The following is a 25,159-nucleotide window of genomic DNA, read 5'->3' as shown; positions in this document are numbered from 1 at the left end:
GGGCTTACGATCATGACGGTCTAGTAGCGGAGCACTTTATACATGCTAGGGATATGCTGATGGAGGTTCTTGCAGTGTTGTTCAATCGTGCCATGTGTGAGGGATTACCTGAGACTTGGAGGTTGTCTACTATTGTGCCTATATTCAAGGCAGGTGATCCTACAGAGCCTGGAAATTACCGCACTATTATGGTTGGACACACACTGGCACGATTGTATGCATCCATTATTGAGCAGCAGTTGAGTAACTGGGCAGAGGGTGAGGGTGTACGGGCAAAGGGACAGGCAGGTTTCAGGAGGGGTTTCTCCACTCTTGACCATATTCTGACACTCAGAGCTATCATTGAGGAGGGCAGGTCACATGGGAGACGGATTTATTGTAGCTTTGTGGATTTCCGCAAAGCATTTGACATGGTACCGAGAGCTCGACTGATGCGCAGACTGCAGGAGATGGGGGTGCCCACAGTGTTGATTTGGGGGATTATGGCTTTATACAGATCAGTGATGGGACATGTACGCACCCCAGAGGGGATATCTGACTTAGTTCACTCCACTATCGGGGTGAAACAGGGTTGCCCATTGTCTCCTACTCTATTTGGTATGTATGTTGATGAGGTGTCTGATTACATTGACAGAGAGGGTGATAGAGGTGCCCAGCTGGCAGGGACATGGATCCCATTGTTGTTATATGCTGATGATATTGTCTTGATCTCTGACTCACCAGAGGGTATGCAGCGACAGTTGGATGCATTACACAGTTTTGCAGAGGATAGTGGATTGTCTGTAAACCTTGGTAAAACCAAGGTCATGGTGTTTAACACCACACCGCAGTGGATCAGGAGATCGGCACCGACCTTCACGTATGGTCAAGAGATTGTGGAGTATACAGATGCATACACTTACCTTGGGATAGTCTTCACTGGGCCGAGGTTTTCTTTGGGGAGAGCAGCAGAGACTAGACTGACCAGAGCTTATGCGGCCTTGGGAGGCTTGGAGAGGATGTGTTCGCAGGTTCAGTTCCAGGAACCTCGGACAAAGTTATGGCTCTTTGATACTTTAGTAGCCTCAGCTATGATGTATGGGGTACAGGTTTGGGGACCTTCTGTAGGCCAGGATGGTTGGAGACGTATGGAGAGGCCCTTGGTATCTATGATCTCCCGATTGATTAGAGCCAAGGCCTCCGTACCTCAGGCGATCATTCGAGCAGAGCTAGCTGCCCCCCCATGGAGATTGAGGCGCTTACCAGATCAGTGTCCTTTGTGCACAGCCTATGGGATACTACTAGAGACAGATATGCTAGACTGGCCCTTGAGTCTTCCAGACAGTTAGCTCTACAGGGGGACACTTCATGCTGGTATGCACAGATGACTTCATGGTTTCAGACGCATGGCTTCACCATGGACAGGTTGCCCCCTTTCCAGTATTCTCTTCAGGCACCCTCGCTGTCTCTTACACGGGTGGAGATCACTAGACTCATTCGTCAGGACCTGATCCAGCTCGACACCAGGAGGACATGGATAGAGCCGCCTCAGGAGTTGAGCACGAAGATGGCTTTCTATAGAGAGCATCTTCTCCACCTCACAGGAGATGGGTTTGTGATTCGACCCAGCTACATGGACACACATATGTCTCATGGTTTGCGTTTTGCCATTGGTCAGATACGCACATCCTCACATCAGCTCGAGATTGAGACTGGTAGATTCAGAGGGATACCAGCAGACAGCAGGATATGCCGATTATGCCAGAGAGAGCCAGAGACAGAGTTGCACTACATATGTCATTGCACAGTGTTCTATGAGATACGGGGGCGTTTCCACTGCTTATTCAGAGAGGGTTTTGGTCCTCTATCTAGGGTCATGAGTTATGAGGATCAGAGATGTCTTGGACTATATCTACTTGAGTTACACAGGTATAGAGACACTTTACTGGGGAGAGCTAGAGAGAGGCAGTCCCAGAGACACATTACAGATTTCTTTTCACTAGATATGGGACAGCCAGAGGAGCAGCCACCACTGCAGAGCTCGTCCCACACTCATTCGACCACTACTGGCACTCTCATCGACCAAGCATTGGAGCTACAGAGATACAGACGACCGCGACTGAGGAGAGGAGCTACACAGCATCGACGGAGACTACAACAGAAGATTCGAGCCATACTCTCTCGACATCCAGAGTGCAGATGAGGATGGATCCTCACCATTTCTTCCATCTTTGTTTCACACACTGTTACATCCAGTTTACCGGGTACCTATTGTATCAGCTGCTACACCCACGTAGTTTTAGATTGTAGTAGTAGTAGTAGTATTTTGTTCCACTTCTAGTTCTTTTCTAGTTCTTTTGTACCCAGACATGGTATTAGATTCACTATTTTGTAACTGATTGGTCTCATAGGTCATTTTGGCCTTTTGAAGACGTTAATATAACATTTCATTTCATTTCATTTCTTTCTCTCTCTCTCTCTCTCTCTCTCTCTCTCTCTCTCTCTCAGACATGGTAATAAGATTCACCAGTTTGTAACAGATTGGTCTCATCCGTCATTTTGGCCTTTTGAAGACGTTAATATATCATTTCATTTCATTTCATATCTCTCTCTCTCTCTCTCTCTCTCTCTCTCTCAGAGATGTCTTGGGCTATATCTACTTAAGTTACATAGATATAGAGACACTTTACTGGGGAGAGATAGAGAGAGACAGTCCTAGAGACAGATTACAGATTTATTTTCACTAGATATGGGACAGCCAGAGGAGCAGCCATCATTGCTGAGCTCGGCCCACACTCATTCGACCGCTACCTTCCACGATTGAGGAGAGGGGCTACACAGCATCGACGGAGACTATAGCAGAGGATGTGAGCCATACTCTCTCGACATCCAGAGTGCAGATGAGGATGGATTCTAGTAGTAGTATTTCTAGTTCTTTTGTACCCAGACATGGTATTAGATTCACCATTTTGTAACAGATTGGTCTCATAGGTCATTTGGCCTTTTGAAGACGTTACTATAACATTTCATTTCATTTCATTCTCTCTCTCTCTCTCTCTCTCTCTCTCTCTCTCTCTCTCTCTCTCTCTCTCTCTCTCTCTCTCAGCCACGCAGCACCGACGGAGATTGCGGTAGAGGATCCATAGGTTCTAGCACGACACCCAGAGTGTTGATCAGGACAGGCTTCATGCTACTGCTATATTGTATCATGGTGACACTTATACCCACTTTGTACCTTTGTGGCATTATACCATTGCTCAGCTTACCAGCCACCCATAGGAGTTGGTAGCACTCCTATCTCAGTTTTTAGTTTGTAGTTTTCTTTGTTTGTACCCAAACTTGGTACTAGACTCACCATTGTAATCACTTTGGTCTCATAGGTCATTTTGGCCTTTTGTAGACATTAATATAACATTTCATTTCATCTCTCTCTCTCTCTCTCTCTCTCTCTCTCTCTCTCTCTCAGTGTTTTTGTTTAGTTAGTTTCTTTCTTTCTTTTTATCTAGACCTTGAATCGGATTCACCATGATGTAACTCTCTGGTTCTTATAGGTCAATATTGCCTTTAGATAACATTTAATTTCATCTTTCTCTTCTCTCTCTCTCTCTCTCTCTCTCTCTCTCTCTCTCTCTCACACACACACAATTTGATATAAAATTTCTCTTTTATCACATCAATCTTTGCAAGGGCTTACCCTGATACAAAGCTAAAAAATATACTACTTACAATATTTGTTGTATGTTGTTCTGAAGGTCCTCACTCGCAAGTTCTTGATTCACGAAGTAGGACTCGGCAACCTGGCTTCCCCTACATTTACACAAGAGCTCTCTCTCTTTAGATAACATTTAATTTCATCTCTCTCTCTCTCTCTCTCTCTCTCTCAGTTTGATAGAAAATTTCTCTTTTATCACATCAATCTTTGCGCTTACCCTGATACAAAGCTAAAAAATATACTACTTACAATATTTGTTGTATGTTGTTCTGAAGGTCCTCACTCGCAAGTTCTTGATTCACGAAGTAGGACTCGGCAACCTGGCTTCCCCTACATTTTACACAAGAGCTACCCATTGACCCCCTCTCACATGGCCTCTCCAGTGGCTATAGCCCGCCTCCCTCTCAACATGAAGTTCCAACAAGCGGATATCAACACTTGTAGTGGAAGTGAAGAAGTGGAAGAAAGAGATGGAGGCAACCTTGCTTCAAAAGATGGAGAAATGGAAAGAGGAGAAGAAGAACCTATGCGAAAGGATTTCTCGCATCGAAGAGCAAGTGGCTTCACAAGAAGCCACAATCTGAACTTCTTGCAGCAAAAAGTGGGCGGCTCGAAGAAGGCGAAATTCAGCCATCCATGATGGAATAATTGAATACCATGAGAGAAGAAATACGGGTTATCGAGGAAGATGAGGAGAAGAAGTCATGGGCCGCGGTTATCTCCACAACACAAAAGAAAGTAGAAGAGGCCAAAAAATGTATTGAGGTCACCAAGAAAGGGAAAGGTAAGGAAGTTCCTTGTATACCCACTCTTATTAACATGACCCTCGATGAGGAACAAAGGAGGAGGATGCGGGCTCTACATGTGAGGGTAACAAAGCCTCAAGGACATAAACAATGTGGAAAAAGAGGCCACAATCCTCATATCCATGATGGGAGTGGACAAGCCTTCACACACAAAGGCATGGAGAGTGGGCAAGAAGAGTGGTGGCCCGCGAAAATCTTCAAAAGAGAGAGTTCTCATACTACGCTATCCCTCCTTGGAAGAGAAGAAGAAATTCCTGAAAAAGAGGCCTACTCTCAAGAAGACAGGTATTTTCCTCGGTGATGATCTCACTCTCTCACAGCTTGCGCATATGAGAGAGGTAATGCCATAGATTATGGTGGCAAGGGAGAAGGAAAAGATGGCATTTTACAGAGATGGTTGGGTGGTGATTTTAGAGCGGCACTCTACATGATGGTGTGAGACCTATGCGACCACACTGAAGATGGCTACTTGGAATTGTAATGGATCTATGAGGTTGGACGTTGGTGCCTTTGAGGACGGTTTCAGAGAGAGGGACATTGTTTTCTTCTCAGAGACTCATCAAGCCCTAGATAGCTTCTGCCACATGTGGTAGGTTACAGATGGGAGACAACCCACAGGACAATAGCGAGATCTGAGCATGGGAGTAGAGGTTCAGGAGGAGTAGCAGTGCTATTTAGGGAGGAGTTACAACCACTACTACATATTGTATGGAGAGATGATCATGCTAGATACATGTGGGTGAGGCAGAGAGTTGACACAGGCCGATTTCTATACGTTTCCATATGTTACTTCCCCCCCCCAGTACGTTAGTATATGCTGCACCCAGAGGACAGTCGCCTTTCTCTATACTAGATGATGACATATGGGAGTTTTCTAGGGATGGTGATATCATTCTCCTAGGGGACTTCAATGCCCGAATGGGCAACTCGCAGACAGCCTTCTACGACACTTCAGATGAGATTCTTAGAGAGCTAGATGTGGGTGAGTTGGGACTTGACAGATGCTCATATGAGAGAGATAAGACTGAGTATGGGAGATACCTCATGGAAATGACGACTACACATGGATTAGCCATACTTATGGCTTACAGCGATTTCCTGGAGCAGCCGGTTTCACATGCTTTCCACGCAGACATGGGGCCAGTACAATGGATTATGTTATGACACAACCGAGCTTTGTTCCCTGCATTCAAGATTTCATAGTGGGAGCCAGGCCAATGGGCATAGCAGTAGATCATGCTCTCTTGACACTGTTCGTTAAATTTCACTATAGTACAACCCAGACATCAAGAGGCAGGTCACACACCCGCTATACATTTACACAAGAGACTGATTTTGTTTATACAGAGGAGATCTGGGACCGTCTATTGGAAGGCACAGCTGGCACAAATGGTACAGGCCTCTCAGTGGAGGAGTGCACCACTCTACTGACTGAGACACTGCATGGGGCTGCATTAGTGGCATACCCAGACACTCAGTTGGGCAAGAGACGACATTCTGGGAGCATGCCCCAGAATAGTTGGTATGATGAGGAGTGCAGAGAGATGAGAGCCCAGCTTCAGAGGGATCTTCTTTTAGGAGTCATCACTTATAGACAGGCTCGGATTGCTTTCCGATGCCTTGTGCGACGGAAGAAGCGAGCTTACCTAGCTCAGATGGAGCGAGACTTATATTAGATGTTCTTGAGTAGGGACTCAGGAGAGGCATGGCGACTCTTCCATGAGCACTCCCCTCCCCCAGTGATTACTTCACCTGATGTGTGGGGCCAATATGCGACATCATTATATACGGTTCCTGGACAAGAACCCCTTCCACACCCTACCAAGCCTTGCCCAGCTACGAGAACTTTCTTTACACCTGAGATGGTACAAAGGGCCATCGAGACAGGATGAGGACCGGGAAGGCATATGATCATGACGGTCTAGTAGCGTAGCACTTTATACATGCCAGGGATATGCTGATGGAGGTTCTCGCAGTGTTGTTCAATCGTGCCATGTGTGAGGGATTACCTGAGACTTGGAGGTTGTCTAATATTGTGCCCATCTTCAAGGCTGGTGACCCTACAGAGCCTGGGAACTACCGCACTATTATGGTTGGACACACATTGGCACGGTTGTATGCATCTATTCTGGAGCAACACTTGAGTAATTGGGCAAAGGGCGAGGGTGTACGAGCAAAGGGTCAGGCCAGCTTCAGGAGGGGTTTCTCCACTCTTGATCATATTCTGACACTCAGGGCCATCATTGAGGAGGGCAGAGCACATGGGAGACAGATCTATTGTAGCTTTGTGGATTTTCGCAAAGCATTTGACATGGTACAAGAGCTCGATTGATGTGCAGACTACAGGAGATGGGGGTGCCCATAGAGGTGATTTGGGGGATTATGGCTTTGTACAGATCAGTGATGGGACATGTACGCACCCCGGAAGGGGTATTTGATTTAGTTCACTCTACTATTGGAGTGAAACAGGGCTGCCCATTGTCTCCTACTCTATCTGGTATGTATGTTGATGAGGTGTCTGATTACATTGACAGAGAGGGTGACAGGGGTGCTCAGCTGGCAGGGACGTGGATCCCATTACTTGCGCGCGACTGAAGGTTGAAGGCATGAGATGACAATGTGCGAAGTGCTGCTGCTGTTGATGGCCTAGAGGGCTTTTCTCCAGCAGGTCGCGAGTAGGGCGTCTCCTGAGTCCCTACTCAAGAACAACTGATATAAGTCTCGCTCCATCTGAGCTAGGTAAGCTCGCTTCTTCTGTTGCACAAGGCGTCGGAAAGCAATCCGAGACTGTCTGTAAGTGATGACTCCTAAAAGAAGATTTCTCTGAAGCTGGGCTCTCATCTCTCTGCACTCCTCATCATACGAACTGTTCTGGGGCATGCTCCCAGAATGTCGTCTCTTGCCCGGCTGAGTGTGTGGGTATGCTTCTCCATACGCCTCCAACCATCCTGATGAGCGACATTGTTGCTATATGCTGATGAGTTACATAGCTACATTGTTGCTCTATTGGTCATGCAAAGAGAGAAAGGATATATCAATGTTGAGGCTGAAGTCGACCTAGAGGAGAAATCAAGTGCATCTGATGGTTGCATTCTATTCCAGGTATCTTGCCATAGAAAGCAAAAAAAAAAAAAGTACAAATAGCTTCTAGGGATCTCTTATGGCACAGGAGAGAGATGTTATACAACAAAATCACCACATTTATAAATATGGGGGATGAGACAATGTTGACGTTACATTTGATGGTGAATTTATAAACTCTTTGACAATTTCTTTGTCCCCTTTGTAAACTGCCCTTGCCACTTTCCTTGCATCTCTGACTTTTGCTAGCTCGGCAGCTCTATTCTTTTGCTGCAGCAGGATGAGTTCATATAAGATCCATACTGAAGTCCCTTTTAGAGACCTTGTGTCCTTCATTATTGTACCTTCTCCTTCTCCCTCATGTCAAGATATTTACCTCAAACACTTTCTTTTTGTTAGAGTAGTGAGTAGAAGCACTTATTTATTATTTTTGTAAATCTTAAAATTAATTTACAAATGGGAAACCTCAAAGCAAGGAAAACCCATCAGAAAGATCAGATACAAAGGGAGAACACAAAAGTGTTCTGTGATGCGAAGGCAAGATCGAGTGCAAAATGTAAGGATTGCCTAAGTGAAATCTTGGAACGAAGGAAAGGGATCCGCATCATGCTGATGGAACATGAGAAAATTATGTTGGTGCCACAAAGACCATAGAGACCAAAATCTGACCCAGGTAAAGAAGATCGTATATTGTTGAAGGGCAGTCGGGAGAATAGCGAAAGCCCAGAACGCTTTGTGAAAGATTGCTGAAGAAGACGGAGGTGCATACAGGCTGATATGTGGTCTAGGAAGGCCCTTGTAACGCAACAATCCCAAAGCAAATGACTGACAGTCTCATCACAAGCTGAACATCTGACACAGTGAGAGGAGCTAATGTGATAGGCACTAAGGAGAGTGCCAACAGGGAGAGCTTCCAGCAAACAGTGCCATAGAAATAGACATTCCTTCAAAGGCAAATGGCTCTTCCAAATCGCACTGAGAGCCTTTCGCCACCATTGCTCAGAGTTATGCAACGACCATAGCGCATTACAGTGGTCAGCCACAAGATTCAGGCAGAAGAGAAGCATAAAGTTTGCGGGCAGAAATGGCTACAAAAGTTATGTCCAATACATCCCAATCCGATGTACAACATTTATCGGCCAGTGGTGGAACAGCCATGAGATTAGCCAGCATGCGCTCAAGCTTGCTCCAAATCTGATGATAATGCACGCCCGTGCAACTGCCTGGTAAAAACAAAGCATATTTCTAGACGTGCGAACTACATCATCCACCGTGCGTATGCCACGGCATGAAAGGAAGTAAGCTTGGAGAGGCGACCTGTCAACAAGAGTAAGAGGGAATGCCATACTCCTGCGGATGCTTTCCAAGCGCAAGAAATTCCCTTCTGGTGGTTGTCTACCATCCCATGAAAGATGAGCCGTCACGACTTTCCAAGCAACGAGTAAACTAGAGGTAAGTGAACAACCAGGAATATTTCCAACCATCTTGCCAAATGCAATCTCCCAGAGGGACGTCTTCCCATGACCAAAGGAGGAGGTGGTAACATGCTGACACAGCGAGGCAATCATGAATGTCCATGGCTGCGACTGTTGCACAAGAGTAGGTAACAACATGGCCTTCCTGGCAAGATTGTGGCAACGAAGGTCCAAAATGTTCAGCCCCTCAAAACGTGTCACAGTGCAAAGTTTCTCCATTGACAGCAAACGGAGACCTTTTTTGAGGGAACTAGTGCGCCACAAATGGGATAGAATAGCAGAAATAAGCAATGTGAGATGAGGATGTGGCCAATGCAACAACGGCAACTAGAAATAAACATAGGCCATCATCATCATAGCAGCTAAAATACGCGTATTTTATTTAGAATAAACGACGTCCCATATTGAAACGTATACAATACGTCTCATAACGTTTTCTATTCTAACGTTTTTTTGCTCAAAACATGTGTCTTTTTCTAATTGATCAGTTGTGTTTTAGAGCTTCATGGTGCTTGTTTATGTATGCTATGGCTAAATATTGAAAAGTCATTGAGGAGGTCCATGAACTCCTTCATTTGTTCTTATTGAAGTATCATATCTAAAAAAGTTGACGTATTTTATTTTTGATTCTCAAAAATACGTCTAGTACGCGTATTGTACACCGCGTATTAAACGTCCAGTCCCGTACCGTAGCTGCTATGATCATCATGCTCTAGACTATTCTGAGACAAACTTGTAATGGCCAGGTGGGCAGTTTTCAATACTGCAATTTGACTTTCAAGTATCCTAAGTGCCTGGCAATCACATGCCGATCACAAATATCCCTGGGGCACAGAAGACGGTGCCATTCGTGTGCATTAAGAGACAGAAGTTTAGATTTTCTGAAATTGACCTTAAGGCCTGCCGCAAGTCGAAACATATCTAGTGCTTGCATGATCTCAAGCATGTCATCCTCGTTATACTAAGGCATGAACAAGCATAAGCCTGCCCAATAGAGTCATTCCCAGAGGGTAATTGCAATCCGTGAAGATGACCAAGCGAAGTCACATGATCCAAATACAACAACAAGGGGTGAGTAGCAATGACATATAATAAAGCACTTAGGAGTCATTCTCAGAGGGTAATTGCAATCCGTGAAGATGACCAAGCGAAGTCACATGATCCAAATGCAACAACAAGGGGTGAGTGGCAATGACATATAATAAAGCACTGAGGGGGCAACCTTGCCTGACAGAACATCCCAATGGCCAAGGGCAAGTCAACTCTCCAATGCCTGGATTGTGTCGGCAATGAAGTCCCACTGCACCGTATCAAAGGATTTTTCAATGTCTACCTGCATCACGAGTACATTTTGCTGAGTATATTTGGCATATTCCATTCCAATTAGAGCATTATCCAAATTGTCCATGATCTGGTGATAAGGGATGAGGCCATACTAAGCCGGATGACCCACAAGAAGAGGCTCCTTGATGCGATGTACAATCATTTTTGCCAATATTTTATATATGACTGGCATAAGAGTGATCACGGCCAACGAGAGAAATGCTCACAAAGTGCCTGCTTGGATAGTAATTTCCGCAAGCCTTCCTTACAAGATAATGGCAAGGCTTGCTTAGTCCAAAGAACATTCATCATGTAGAGTAAAGGCCTTTTTAAGGGCTCCAAAAGGAGATGAAAAATTCCATAGTGAGCCCGTCCCAATCAGGGGAACACCATCAGTCGAGAGCAAGCAACAGTGAGTATGATTCATTTTCCGTAAAGTCACCTCAAATACTTGTGCATCTCAAGGTGAGAGAATGGCATGCATTGTAGATAACAAAAGGTGGCGTGCATGATGAGTTTCAAGAGAAACTGGAGGAGGAGCAACGAATACAGTGTGAAACCATGGCATCGGCAAGCTCACTTTTAGAGGCTTTCCAAGAGCCTGATTGAAGCATAACCTTCTTGATGGTTTGAGAGGCCCTCGAGTGGTGTAGGTGCTTAAAACACTATTTCGAGTAACATCCTTTATCCACAAACGATTTATGTCGAACGCGAATCTCCCATTTATCTAGTTTGCGTTTGTTATTATGTTGCAGATGTACACGAGCTTGAAAGTCAATTCACATTTGGTCAATGGGCGCGTATCAACCAAAAGTTGGATCTTTTGATAAATATACTTGGCATCCTCAACATCCCCAACTGACTGATGCATGTAGCACTTGCCATAATCCTCAATCACACTTTGCACTTGCATGATGAAACGATACCAAGCAACATCAGGATCAGCTGCATTTGGGCGAGCCGTGGGGGAATAACATGATGAATCATCTCGCGAAATGTGTCATGCGAGAGGTAAGCATTGTTGATGTGTAGCAAACATTTCCTAGAGAGAGGCTGATCTCTGCGCAAACACCTAAAACGCATAGTCGTCAGAACAGGGACATAATCTGACAGCAGCAAGGTGTGGTCAAGGCACATCTCCCACACAAACTCATCATATTGTTGCATATTGAGGACATACCACCGATCTAAACATGCATGACACGAAGATTGAGCGTTATGCTGAAAAGTGTCCTCAGAAACATCCGGATGCAAAAAGCTCCACAAATCCAACATTTGAGTGCATGCCATGAGATCTGTCCAATCCTGCAATTCCACACCCAACGTGTGTGAATGACGTGGGCGCATTGTTAAAATCACCACAAAGAAAAGCATTGGAGAGCCATGAATAGGAACACATAGCACACCACAATGTAGCCCGTTGCCCTGAGGGTGTATGCGCGTAGATCCCACCATAGTCATAAATGTGGCCGTTGATCATACATTGAACTACCATCCAACAACCAACAGATGATTGTACGCTAGGATTGGTTGCAGCTCATGCCTAACCATTATCAAAACACCAGAGAAGCCTATCAAACTAGCGTATGTTATCCAGTAGCCCACAAAATATGAGCATGATTGTGCTCTTCCAAAATAACAATATCTTCCTTACATGTATGTACATAGTGCTAGGTTAATCTCCACGTAGCAAAGTTACATAACCCACCCATATTGTATGAAATGCAGTTAACACAACTATGCATTCGAGAGATATGTACAAAACAAAGGAAGGATGGACTAAGTTGATGGCACATCAACAACGACAGGTCGCGGTTTGTGACTACAACATCTTGCAGGCCCGCATCAGAGGAAGGAAAGCCTATAGAGGATGAAGAAGCCACATGAGCACTACATCTCTGTAAGAATGTACCACCTAGGAGTCTCCCAAGGAGATCCTCCACCCAAATCCACAATCTTTCCTTGCTCAGAGTGTTTGGGGAACTGTCCGATTTGACTTTGCCTTTATCCAAAGGTGGAGTAACGAGCAAGGTAGCAGCCCCAAGGAGGGTTGGAGGAGACCTCTTTCTCATTAGGAACAACAAGCTCTAGAACAGCTAAAGGAGGAGGTTGCAAGTTAAGCTCAGGACATTCAAATTGCTGCTGAGAGTCTCTCCTTGACATAGTTATAATGCACCTCAATGTGCTTTGTGCGAGCATGAAAAACTAGGTTACTTGCAACTGCAAATGTGCTTTGACTGTCAGTGTAGATGATGTTGGCAGTGCCCTGTCTAACACCCAAATCAGCCATAAGGCGTCTGAGCCACACACACTCAACCGTAGTTGTGAAGACTACCTTGTACTCAGCCTCACAACTGGAAGTGGCCACATTAGGTTGCTTCTTGCTCAACCACGATATGCATAAACTGTAGAGCATGAAACAAAACCACTTGTAGACACTCGTGTGTCATAACAACCAGTCCGATCTGAGTGCCAAAAAGCATGTAAATCTGGGGGCAATGACCCCCCCTTGGGATAAAACAATCCAAGATGTAAAGTGCCACTCAAGTAGAGAAAGATCCGCTTAACAGCCTGCCAATGCTTAGACCCTAGGCTATGCATAAATCTGATGACCTGTGAGACTGCAAACTGAATAACCGGCCTCGTATTGCATACATAAATAAGGCATTTGGTAAAGAGTGACATCGGCAGGATCACCAGCATCATGAAGACTCAACTTCAAACCTGTTTCCATTGGAGTGGCAATAGGTTTGCAATCCTCAAGTCCAAACTTAGCAATGTCTCTATGTAACGTGTTTGAGACAAGGCAATCCCACCATCACACTGCTTAAACTGTATGCCCAAGTAATGATGCAACATCCCTAAATCTTTCATTTTGAAAGTAGCATTCAAATCAACCTTAGATTTAGCAATATGTGTTTCATTCGGATCAGTGATCAACAAATCATCCACATATAGAACAACAATGAGAAGTACATCACCCTCATGCTTTACATACAAAGTGCTTTCTGTTGGATTGTTATGAAAGCCTCATTTGACCAAACGAATGTCAGCTTTATCATACCAAGCACGAGGAGACTGCTTCAACCCATACAAGGCTTTATTGCATTTACACACTTTATCCTCTTATCCTTTCTTCACAAAACGGCGAGGCTGCGTTACATAAACTTCCTCAAATATGTCACCATTCAAGAAAACAATAACAATGTCTAATTGTTATTGTTTTATCATACCAAGCACGAGGAGACTGCTTCAACCCATACAAGGCTTTATTACATTTACACACTTTATCCTCTTATCCTTTCTTCACAAAACGGCGAGGCTGCGTTACATAAACTTCCTCAAATATGTCACCATTCAAGAAAACAATAACAATGTCTAATTGATGTACATCTCATCCAAAATGAGCTGCCAATGCACATAGAAAACATACAGTAGCCATACGACAAGTGGGAGCGAAAGTCTCTTCATAATCTATGCCTTTCTGTTGTGCATAACCTTTTGCAGCAAGTCGAGCATTATAGCGATCAATCTCAGCATCCGGCTTACGTTTCAACTTGTTAACCCACTTCATACCGATGGCCTTTTTTCCAGGAGGCAAATCACATAAAGTCAATGTGTCATTTTCTGAAAGTGCATCATATTCTGATTGCATGGCAGCCATTCAATTTTCTGAATTTTGTGCTTCATCAAAAGACAGAGGTTCCTCTATATCACATAAGCTAGAAGCAGCCAAAGTATAGCAATCTGATGCATAAGATACATGGCGAGAACCCGAACGAGTATGACTAGACAAAGGTGCATCCAATTTACTATCATGCAAAGTATGCACCAACCATTTTGACATACCTCTAGCCTGCTCATTCTCAGCCCTTTCCGCATCAAGTACATCTGCATAAGTAATAGGCTGATCCGTAGCATTTTTAGAAACCCCCATAGGCTGTACATTTACCTCATTGGAATTTACATTAAAGTTTCCACCACTAAAAAGAGGCAAGAAACTTTCATAAATGTCCTGTGAGCTTACATGTCTCTAGTACATGACAGCAAAGGCGGAACAGAATCTTCCACAAACACAACATCACGTGAAACCAAGATACGCTTCGTTTGTGGATGGTATAACCTCATCTAATTTTCTGCATTGCATTTGCGGATGGTACAACCTGTAACCTTTGCTTTCAGCACTATAACCAACAAAAATGCACTTGACAACCTTATCATCCAATTTTTTGCAATGCGTTTGTGGCACCAAGACATAAGCCAAACAACCAAAAACGCGTATGTGATAAATAGATGGCTTTCTATCATTCCATGCTTCATAAGGAGTCATAGACTGCAAAGCTTTCGTAGCACACCTGTTGAGTACATAAGTGGCACACATGATGGCCTCAAGCCAAAACGAATGTGGCAAAGCTTGACTCTTGACTATACATCGTGCCATCTCCGTAATAACGACCTCTTCTTCCTTTCAGCAACACCATTTTGCTGAGGTGTATATGGCACTGTATATTGGTATTTTATCCCACGACTAGCTAGAAATGCATTAAACTCATGAGACATATATTCCCCCCCTCGATCTGAACGGAGGGTACCCATAGTACATTTTGAGACATTTTCAACCATAGCCAGAAATTGCTTGAAGCATATGAACACTTTGGACTTAGCTTTAAGCGGATACACCCATGCATGCCTAGAGTAATCATCAATGAAAGTCACGAAGTAAGGGTAATCTCCCAAGGACGGAGTTTGCATAGGCCCACAAATATCACTATGCACAAGTTGCAAGTTGCAACCTGCATGTAGCCCTTAGTGAACCATCCTTTCGAAACTTCAAATGCTGCATCTTATCCAAAATACAACCTTCAGAAACATGCTTCATAGGTGCTTCAAGAGACGGCAAAGAAGCAACCATATCAGATTTCTGCAAACGCAGCAAATTAGCAAAATTCAGATGCCTAAAACGTGCATGTCAAAGTTTTGCATCTGAAACAACCTTTGAATCCACAATTGCATTTGCGAAATTCTGCCTATACTTGCCATACGAAGTGAGCTTATACATTCTACAACATAAAATGCCAGATGTAGCAATTTCATCACAAAAACTGAGGTCATGAACCGTATATCTGTCATTCACAAATTTCACAACAAGACGAAGCCTAAGAAGTGCAGATACAGACAAAAGATTCTTCTTGATCCAAGGTACATAAAGTGCATCAACAAGTGCGAAAGAATTGCCATTTGCAACAGTTAGCACAATCTTTCCACCGCATTGTTGGCACAAGTGACTGGATTCTCATGAGGGACATTCTCGAGAGAGATACACAAGTCACGATGAGAGGTAATGTGCTTTGTAGCACCACTATCAAAGTACCACACATGTCAATCCGCAACAACTAATATACATGCATCATGGACAGAAGGATCATAAATGCACTCTGCACTAAAAGCCCACTCTGCATCTACATCAGCATCACAATCTCCTTTCACAAAGGACTTTACAATAGTTGGACTTGTAGTGGAACCAACCTCCTTCTTCTTAACCTCTTTTGCCTTCAATTTTGGATACTGTTTGATCAAGTGATCGTTAGCTTTACAATAATGGCAACATATCTTCTTTTTGCCTTTTTCACCAGAATTCCCAGACGAGGTGTTGCCGGCAGAAGCATTGGAAACAGGTGATTTTCCACTCGCCGAAGAATCATGAGAAGTGGCTACATTGCTATTAACACTTTTTCTTTGAACAACAATAAAGACGTGTTCAACTGCACGCTGTTTAGCACAAATTTTTTTTGAAAGTGACTCTTGCAACAAGTATCCAAATACTAGTAAAAGTTTGGTAAGAATCTGGCAAAGTATCAAGAACAGTTTGCACAAGGGAACTGTTAGAAATGACTTCACCTACAGAAATAAGTTGCTCATTAATATTATTGATACCAGCAAGGAAAGTGTCCATTTCATCTTCCTCATGCATAATCTTCGACTCCAGCTCTTTACATGGCAATGCAATTTTAGCCTCATTGCGACTTGCATAAAGAGCAACGAGAATATCCCAAGCCTGTTTTGCAGATTTAGTTGAACGAATGTGAGGAATAATAGTGCGCTTCACAGATAATGCAATCAATGCATGAGCCTGCGCATCTCTAACATCCCAACGAGCTTGCTCAGACGTAGGCAAAACAGCTCTCGCAGCAACCCTCCCACCTGGAAATAGGGTTGCAGGGAAACACACAACTTGGAGAAGATGAAGAAGCTCAAGGCACACAACAGAGAGCAGTATTGCTTAGTGTACAATGGAAAGATAAGATAGCCCTAGAGTGATGGGCGTATATACAATGCACGGGGGAAAACCTCCTCGTGAGGGAAAAAAATGCCCCGGCGGTCCTAAGTGTGTTCACCCATATCACTACCACATATGTATGGTAACAAGGGAATCAATGCTTGCCAACAAAACTTCATAGAATCCTCTAGCGCCAGAGTAGACACCATTGATTGCCTTGCATTAAAGCAAGAAGTCTACCCATTGGTCCAATCTTGCCTGGAAAGAACAAAATAACCGCATTGAGAGCATACTGTGCCACTGGGTTCATGAGGGCCTGAACAAGAATGAGCAACTCCATGGGGGGACTCTTGTCCATCTAGGCATTCCTTGCATCCTCAAAATCTTCCAACAAACAAGCTTATAAGGTCTTCCAGGGATCTCATAAGGTCTTCTTCTCTTGAGTGCGCTTCTGGTTACTTTGGGGTATCTGGAACTTCGTAAATGTTGATGTTTCGCCAACCTTGCTCAGATCTCTTTGCTGCATTCAAGGTCTCCTTGAGACAGACATTACAGTTCTGCTTTGACAATGGTGACCTATCTCTAGATACTTTTGAACTCTTTTTCATCTGTTTCTAGAGCTCTCTTTAGGCTTGCATCCTTTTGAAGCATAGCCCTCTTCGTTTGTATGCTCTTTTCTTTGTGGTGGATTTTCCTCTTGCTGAGATTTCCCATCAATAAACATCGGTTTACCAAAAAAAGAAAAGAGTGTGTGTGTGTAAGTGGTTATTCCGGTTCAGTAGCTTATGGATCCGGTTGCACAGTATGCGTTGAATGCGGTCATTTTGTTCTTCCCTTGCAAGATGCTAGGTCAATGGGTTGATTTTCTATTGAAAAGACAAGCTTGCCCGTGGTTTTTATGAGGTGTTACTGGCAGACATGGCAGCCCGCTCGCAATTATTGGAAATGTCGCCCTTGTTTTTCAATATGCAAATGACACATGTATTGCCATGGGCACTTACTAAAGACTATCAAAGCTTGATATGACACAGGTGCTTAGTTTGGGTGGAAATAGTTGGATTTCCACGAACTTGGGAAGCATTTCTTGCCTCTCCTAGCCGCTCAGTTGGACAAAGTGATATGCCCCTCAAACTTGGATACTAATTTCAATTGATTTTGTGTATTGTGGAATATGGATAAGTTGATGCCGTCAGGAATAAAGGTTGACTCTGGTGATCCAATAATAGGCAAAAGGCCGTTTAAATTCAAATGGAAAAAATTTGCAAGTGCATGTTTCAGTTGTGGAAAATTTGGCCATATGCACTCTAAATGCCAAGAATCTTTGCTGAAACTACCACCCTCTGCTGTTCTTGCATCTGGAACCCATGTTGTCTTTCCCTCCTCTTCATTTGTGAGATCATATATGGGGGAAGCTAATGGAAGCATGCATGCCAAACAGGGAAAAGATCAAAATAAAAGCATGCCTAATGTACATCCTACTGCAAAGGCAGATACCAAGGGTAAAGCCAAAATGGCAGATTGTATTGATGGTTGGCAAACTCCAAAGAAGCCAGTTAAGCCTCGGTGTTTTGCCTATTTCAAGAAATTATGTGCCTGCTTTGGATGCGAGAAGTGGTGGACCTTTTGCATCTATATCTCATGATCACAAGTCGCTCGTTGAAGCGTGGGACAAAGTGGTACACTCATATAAAGATGCTCTACTTGGATCGACATCTGTGTCATTGCTGCTGCATCAGAATCCCAACCAAGGAACGCATATGGAGTCCACTTTATTGACTGTTAGTATGGAAGCAGATGTGCCCATGGGCAATACCACTTGATGATAGTGCCTCATGCTTCTCTTGTAAATACTGTACAGATGCATTCTCTTCTTAGATGCTTTACGGATAATGTGCGCGGATTATGCAACCACGACAAGTGGAAAGTTAATTTGGCATTATGTACATACAAATAAAGCAGATATAGTGGTGTTACAGGAGCATAATCAGCATGATTTTGTTGGTCAATCTTCGTATTATGCGGGATTATGGATTGCTTACGCTGGTACTGGTTCTTTCTTGGACGTTTTGATGATGGTGCGTCATGAATTGAAGCCGGTTTTAGCCCATAATGATCGGGTGGGATGTTGGATGGTAGTTCAATGTCTTGTCCAAGGGAATATTTTGGAATTTGTTGGTATTTATGCTTATATCCCATCGGCACAAAGAAGTCATCTTTGGCAAGAGTTGGTCAAATACCCTTGGCGTTCACGTGCTTTTTGGTGTGGGGATTTTAATAATGCACCTGCAAACACAGACAATACAACTGATCATTAGCATATGTTGGGATGCTATGGTCAGTAATACGGGTGTCTTGGATGTATGGGCCAGCACGCACTCCTTAGAGCGGCGTTATACATTTACTCATAATGCTCACTCTGGATATAGAGCACGATTGGATCGTTGGTATCTACTGGGCACTCCGCAATATGATATGTTTGCATGTGATATGAGGATTGATCGTTCTTTCACCTTATCTGATCATTTTCCTCTTTGGCTCTGGGTCTATTTTGAGGCATTAGATGTAGATTTCCCGCTCCTTCGTAAGCGGTTGTTGCATATTAATAATGCATATCTTTCACATAGGGCATTTCAAACTTTGATTGAAGCGGAAATTCCCCCACTTGTCTCTCATATGTTTATTGATGTGGATGTGGCTTGGTATCGTTTTGTCATGTGCATCTAGGCAGTCAAAAAGGATTATGGTTCATGGTATATGTGCCAGTTGAGAAATAAAGTGCAAGAAGATAAGAACTCTTAGTGATTTAGAACAAGAGGAATTATGCGCAGCTAAAGAGGAAACTTGAAAAATGGAAAATTAGATCTAGGCAATACACTTTTATGGATAAAGATTGTTCATCAAAACAATTCTTTAAGCATTTGCATCATTCGAGGACATCCGCCTCTATCAAAAGGGTTAAAGACGAGGCTGGGCAATGGACAACCATGAAAAGTCAATTGGCGGACTCAATGGTGGATCATTTTCAACGAGTTTTTGCCAAGCCTAAGGCTCCCTCAAGTGAGGTTTTGTAAGCTAGACAATTATTGTTGTCTTATGTACATCCTATATTGACAATGAATGATGTAGCTACCCTTGAGGCCACTTTTAACAAGGATGAGTTGCACGAGAGTTTGTTGCATCTTGGTCATTGGAAATCGCCTGGATGGGACGGGCTTATGGTTAAATTTTTCCTTCGCTTTTGGGAATCCCTTAAGCAACCTCTCCTTTTCATGATAAATCATGCATGGACCACACAATCTTTGCGGCAATTGTGGAAAGGACTGGTGAAATTGTTGCCTAAGCAAGCATTGTGTGCATACTTCACATTGGCATCCAATAACGCTCATGCCGGTCGCTTACAAATTGTTGTCAAAATTGATAGCTACACGTGTTGCTGACCATTTGTTTTCCGGAATATATCCGGCTCAGTATGGATTTATTCCTCGTCGGTAAATTATGGATAATATTGCTAACGATTTTATTTGAATTGAGTATGCAAAATATACTGGATAAGATGTGCTTATCATGCAGATTGATATATAGAGAAAGCATTTGACACTGTTCATTGGGACTTCATTACTCAGATCGTGACGGCTTTGGGATTTGGGCCCAAGATGCGTCGGGTAGTCTATTTTCTTTATGAACACAGTGAATCTGCCGGAATTCTTGACGGTGAGCTGACTTGGTTATGAGATCTTGGTCGATCGGTCAGGCAAGGATGCCCTTTGAGTGCCATGTTATATGCTATTGCTACACATCCTCTGCTGTTGTATCTAGACTCCTTAACAGCATCTGGTCGCCTACATGGATTGCAACTGCCAGCTTATGATCATTTTGTGGCACAAGCGTATGCGGATGACTCCATGTTTTAGCCTAGAAATCAACCTGAGGATGTTCGTTGTGTTATGGAAGCAGTACATGTTTATGGGTTGGCTGCAGGTCTGCAAGTGAATTTCTGAAAATCTAAATTGTTGCCGTTGCATCGAATGGATTGGCATGCTATGTTATGGCTAGGTGAGATAGTGAAGCCTGATCAAATTGTGAGGTATCTTGGTTATTTGTTGGCTTGGTCGGTTAACAATGCAAAGTTGTTGCAATGGTTTGAGAATAAACTGAGGTCTAAATTGCATTATTGGGAATTGTCTACCTGGCCGCTCCATGTAAGACTCAGAATAGTGTGATCTATTTTGGTGGCATACATGCAACTTTTCCTGCCATTGTTGCATTGGCCACCCCGTCGTCTTCGGGATTTCATGTCTCGGGCTCTGGAGCACTTCTGGTCCACTTCCTCTCACAAAAAGGGCATGCGATTGCTTGCGATGGATAATCTCTGTACTCCAAAACGTTGTGGTGGTCTGAATATCCTTCATTTGTGTTCTCATGTTATGGCAAGGAAGGCTACTTTGTTGTTGGTGCTGGTTGAGCAAAAACAGCCCTGGACGCAGATGCTTGCGTTTTGGTGCTCTCACGTGGTTTCCACGCCAGCCTTCGGCCATTGGCAGCCGTCGTATTGGGATGTGGTTTTTGGTAAAGCTGAAGCTACAATTCTGGGATGTCCCTTTGCTTCCAGTCTAGTGGCAGATTGGAAGTTGGTCATGAGGGAATTGTTGTGAAATGGTAGAGATGACGCCTGTGGAAATTCACTTCGACTGGAGAGTTTGCATTGGAGTAGAGTTTTTGATCAGACTCTTGTTCAACGCTCTCCTAGACAGGCTTACTTTCTCTGCCACAAAGGTAATGACATGATAACAGATGTGATAGATGTTGAAGGACGGGTGCTCTTGTTCAGACAGGCTGCTCTTACGTTTGGATTGGTGTTACACTATAGGCACATGTGGGACACCATTAAGGAGTTGGTCGACTCTATATCTCCCATCCCACCGTTGGTTGAAGATAATCGAATTTGCGATTAGCTCTACGCCGATTCTTCGATTGGTTCGATATTTGCAAAGAAAGTGTACTATCATTTGCAGTCATCTTCTTGGATCCAAGAAAACTGTAACAAGGTATGGAATATGAATAAAAGCGCTACTTGGTGGCGGGGTAAAGCTATGAAAGTGTGGCATACTAAGCTACCTCTCAAGGAGCGATTGTTTATGTGGAGATGTATTGTTGGGGTTCTTCCACCTGGCAAATTATTGCGCTCTAGGAGATTGGCCTCTTTGCGATGCGATCGCTATGGTGCAAGCATTGAGAATATTCCACATCTACTGTGGTCTTGTTCTCGTACGCGACAGTTTGTGGATAGCATCTCTTCAGCTCTTCGCTCGCGTTTCCCTAGCTTACAATTTGGTAAATTTTTCTGTATCTTTCGAGTGCTTCTGCCTTTGCTTCGGTTTGTATGCATACTTTTTCGGCTGGGTTAGATTCTGAGTACTATGGACAGTGTGGAGAGCACGGAATTCCCTCATGTTTCAACAAATTCAAGTGGAATATGTTTCTTTTTTCAAGATATCTCTTAGACAGTCTCTTCAAGTTGCCTATGACTTGGACGAGCTCCCTATTAGCCATTACCAGATCTACTTTGACTGTTTCTGAGTTACAGTTTGTAATACTTTCTATGGGTTTTCCTCGCCTTGAGATTTCCCATTTGTAATTCAATCTCACATTACAAAAAATAGTGTGTATGTGTGTGTGTGTGCGCGTGCGTGCGTGAATATATACATGAACTAAATGCGTAAAAGGGCCAAAAATAGTTGCAAGCCAAGGGCAACACAACTTACTTGTTAGGTATATAAACCATAATAGCCATTAGAAGGTTTTAGGTACATGGAAAGCATACCTATAATTGTTTTCACCATTAATCCATTGGTGAAGTTGATGAGATGCGAATTCTGGAAGTCGTTGCTACAAGCATAAAAATTTTCAAGCTCAATTTTGTTCATGGAGCATTCAAGGCAACATAAATGGTGGACAAGGAACAAGCACATGGACAACCAAACTTAGGAATTAAGGATATATAGAATATACAAAATCGCAAAACTTATGATTACTCATCGACACTTTTGAAAAGACACATCATATTTAACAATGGAACTTTATATAATAAACTTCTATGTCTATTTGCAAAACATGATAAGAGAACATTCATGGATGATCAAGAAAGAAATCCTACATGGGAGCACATAGATTCTACACAAACGATTGGTGAATAGAGCAGGACCACCAAGATAGCCCAAAGTCAAGGAGTAAAGATGTGTAGAAAATCACAAGATTTAAGCTCACTTTTTGAAAAGTTTTAAAGGAAATGTTCTAATGTAATAGTACAAACTAAAAAAACAAATTGTTGCATCGTATCAGCAAAATATGCCAAGACCACATGCTTGGCCTGATGAAAGACAAAAGATAGAGTTAGTCACTCGCGATAGTCACTTGACCCAAGGGGCTCAAAGGCAAAGTGATTACACATTTGACAGTTGAAATGCTTGCCTCATGGAGAGGAGGATTTCAAGGCTGAAGCTCATGGGTGATGTCATCAAGATTCAAGTCATGCATTCCAATGCAAACTAAGATGAAAATTTCATTACTACTTGTCCGAAATTCACAGTCAATCAGATATGTGCTAGTGTATGGTTCGTGAGTGTACTATCATGTGGATGGTCATTGGCATCGCTGCATGGAGTCGGTGTCTATAGATTATTGGTGCTATGTTTGTTTTGCATGCGTAATCGAGAGCAATTACTCCGACTCGAGAAGAACCCGAAGGTCAAAGCTGAGTGGAATGTGCTGTGAATTGTGGCAAGATTTGTTGCAAGATTCATGGTGCTGTACGGATTGAAGAGGTGGCAGCATATGACCCTGTTGTTGATGTGGCAGACTTTTATTTTCTCGTGGACTATACAATATATAATCGGTCTGTACATAGTAGAAGGTGGTACTAATTCAATTACCTGTTAACTTTAGACAGAGCGCTGAGAAGAAAAGAGAATGTAGATGCGTCAAGCGACTAGATCATCACTGTGCACACGAAGATAGACACCCTGCAGGCCTCAAAGATGGCGCTCCTTTCGGTGTTTCTTTATTCAACTGAAAATGGACGATCCGAACACTGATATCAAACTCTCAGCGTGCTGTTCAAACCTGTCAAGGGCTGAAATCGCAGGTTTTCGACCTGATTTCCGCAACATAACGGCACCAAAACCCCTGTAGGTCAAAAGTACACCTCTAGGATGGATTCCCTCGCATTGTAGAAGCTTTTTGGTGAGCTGTAACAGAATGGCCTCGCCGTGGCTCCCATGGTGATTTGTTGCAGTTTAGTTGCGAAACCCTAAGACTGCAGAAAAACACAGCTGGCTGTAATTCTCTGTTTTGGACCTTTTTGAGCCAAGCAAACACGTCTACGCGTGTCCCAAGAGCTCCCGCACACAATGGGACAGTTCTTCTTTGAATCAGACAAGTTTTCACGTGAGAAAACTCTCCGTTTTTGCAATCCTTTAAGATGAAACTGTGCGTATCTGTGGGGGATTAGCAATTAGCTAAGCCGGTACCTATTTAGAAGGCTCTTGCCTTGGCAAACGCACATAAAACCCCGAGAACTCTACATGATCATCTGAGTAGCCGAACTAGTGGGACATTACCATATGTGTAACTGGGAGAGAGAGATGCACGAGAGAAAATCATCACGCTACATGAGACAGAGGAGAAGGCAAGCTTTCTATTAAAGCTGTGAACCTGCACGCACTACTCAACACACTGTAGGTCACTTATGTTAAAAATCAGCCTTTCTCTCTCATTTTTGGGCGCCCCCTCTTGGGATGAGAGTCTGGAGGGTGTCTGTTGACTTGTAGGTTGCTCTCCTACTGCCATGTGTCAAATTTTCTCCTTTTGGTTTAATTTCTAGTTCCCACCAATTTATAAAGTTGTAAGTGACTTGCTGAATGGCCCAAATTCCATTTGGTTCACACAGGATTCCATACTCATCAGCATTCAGTGCTAATTGGCCCGACTAGTCCTAGACTGACCGACCTAGATTCCCAATGTGAGAAACCCGTTTGGCCGCAAACGTTTCACACTAGCCATGCAATGTCCACTTGCAACTTTTCAAGAGTTTTGGGGAAAACAAGTAAAAATAAAATAAATGACAATGGTAGCAGGGCTACAGTGTCACTAGCACGGGATAGGCAATTAGTTATAGTTGGGTTGGGGTTCATACTGGACGGACTCTTGCCTGGTCGATGACACGTGGCAGGGATACGGGTGGTGGTCCAGTCAACACCGTGGCCAGCGCACCACCATCACAGTTCAGAGATACACTTAGCTGGAGTGGATATTTTGCTGCCGTTGGTGTCTCTTCATGATTGTATATATCCATAGTTGGTTTCGATCAAGGTATCATCATCTTCTTCGTATGGTCATCAGTTCTTGAGTGTAGTATCTGGAGTTCACGCACAATACGTCTACACCACCCCTGCACAATTGAGCCTCGACACCCCCACTATACCTGTGAGTTCTGGGCTGGAGCTGAGTG

General features: G+C 43.5%; 1 protein-coding gene across 2 annotated transcripts in view; it reads right to left on the bottom strand.

The window, feature by feature from the left end:
* Positions 1 to 25,159, bottom strand: part of LOC147437521 (MADS-box protein GGM13-like) — a 179,012-nt gene that overhangs the window by 53,126 nt on the left and 100,727 nt on the right. For both annotated transcript variants that reach the window (XM_086485957.1, XM_086485956.1), the window contains exons 9-10: positions 22,475 to 22,539; positions 3,706 to 3,786 (exon numbers count right to left, since the gene is read on the bottom strand). In XM_086485957.1, coding sequence (XP_086342083.1) covers positions 3,706 to 3,786; positions 22,475 to 22,539 — 146 coding nt within the window. The remainder of the gene's footprint in view (positions 1 to 3,705; positions 3,787 to 22,474; positions 22,540 to 25,159) is intronic.

Source organism: Adiantum capillus-veneris, chromosome 17 (assembly GCF_014529385.1).
Source record: "Adiantum capillus-veneris isolate H3 chromosome 17, ASM1452938v2, whole genome shotgun sequence".
Lineage (NCBI taxonomy): Eukaryota > Viridiplantae > Streptophyta > Polypodiopsida > Polypodiales > Pteridaceae > Adiantum > Adiantum capillus-veneris.
This window is presented reverse-complemented; position numbering and strand designations above follow the sequence as displayed.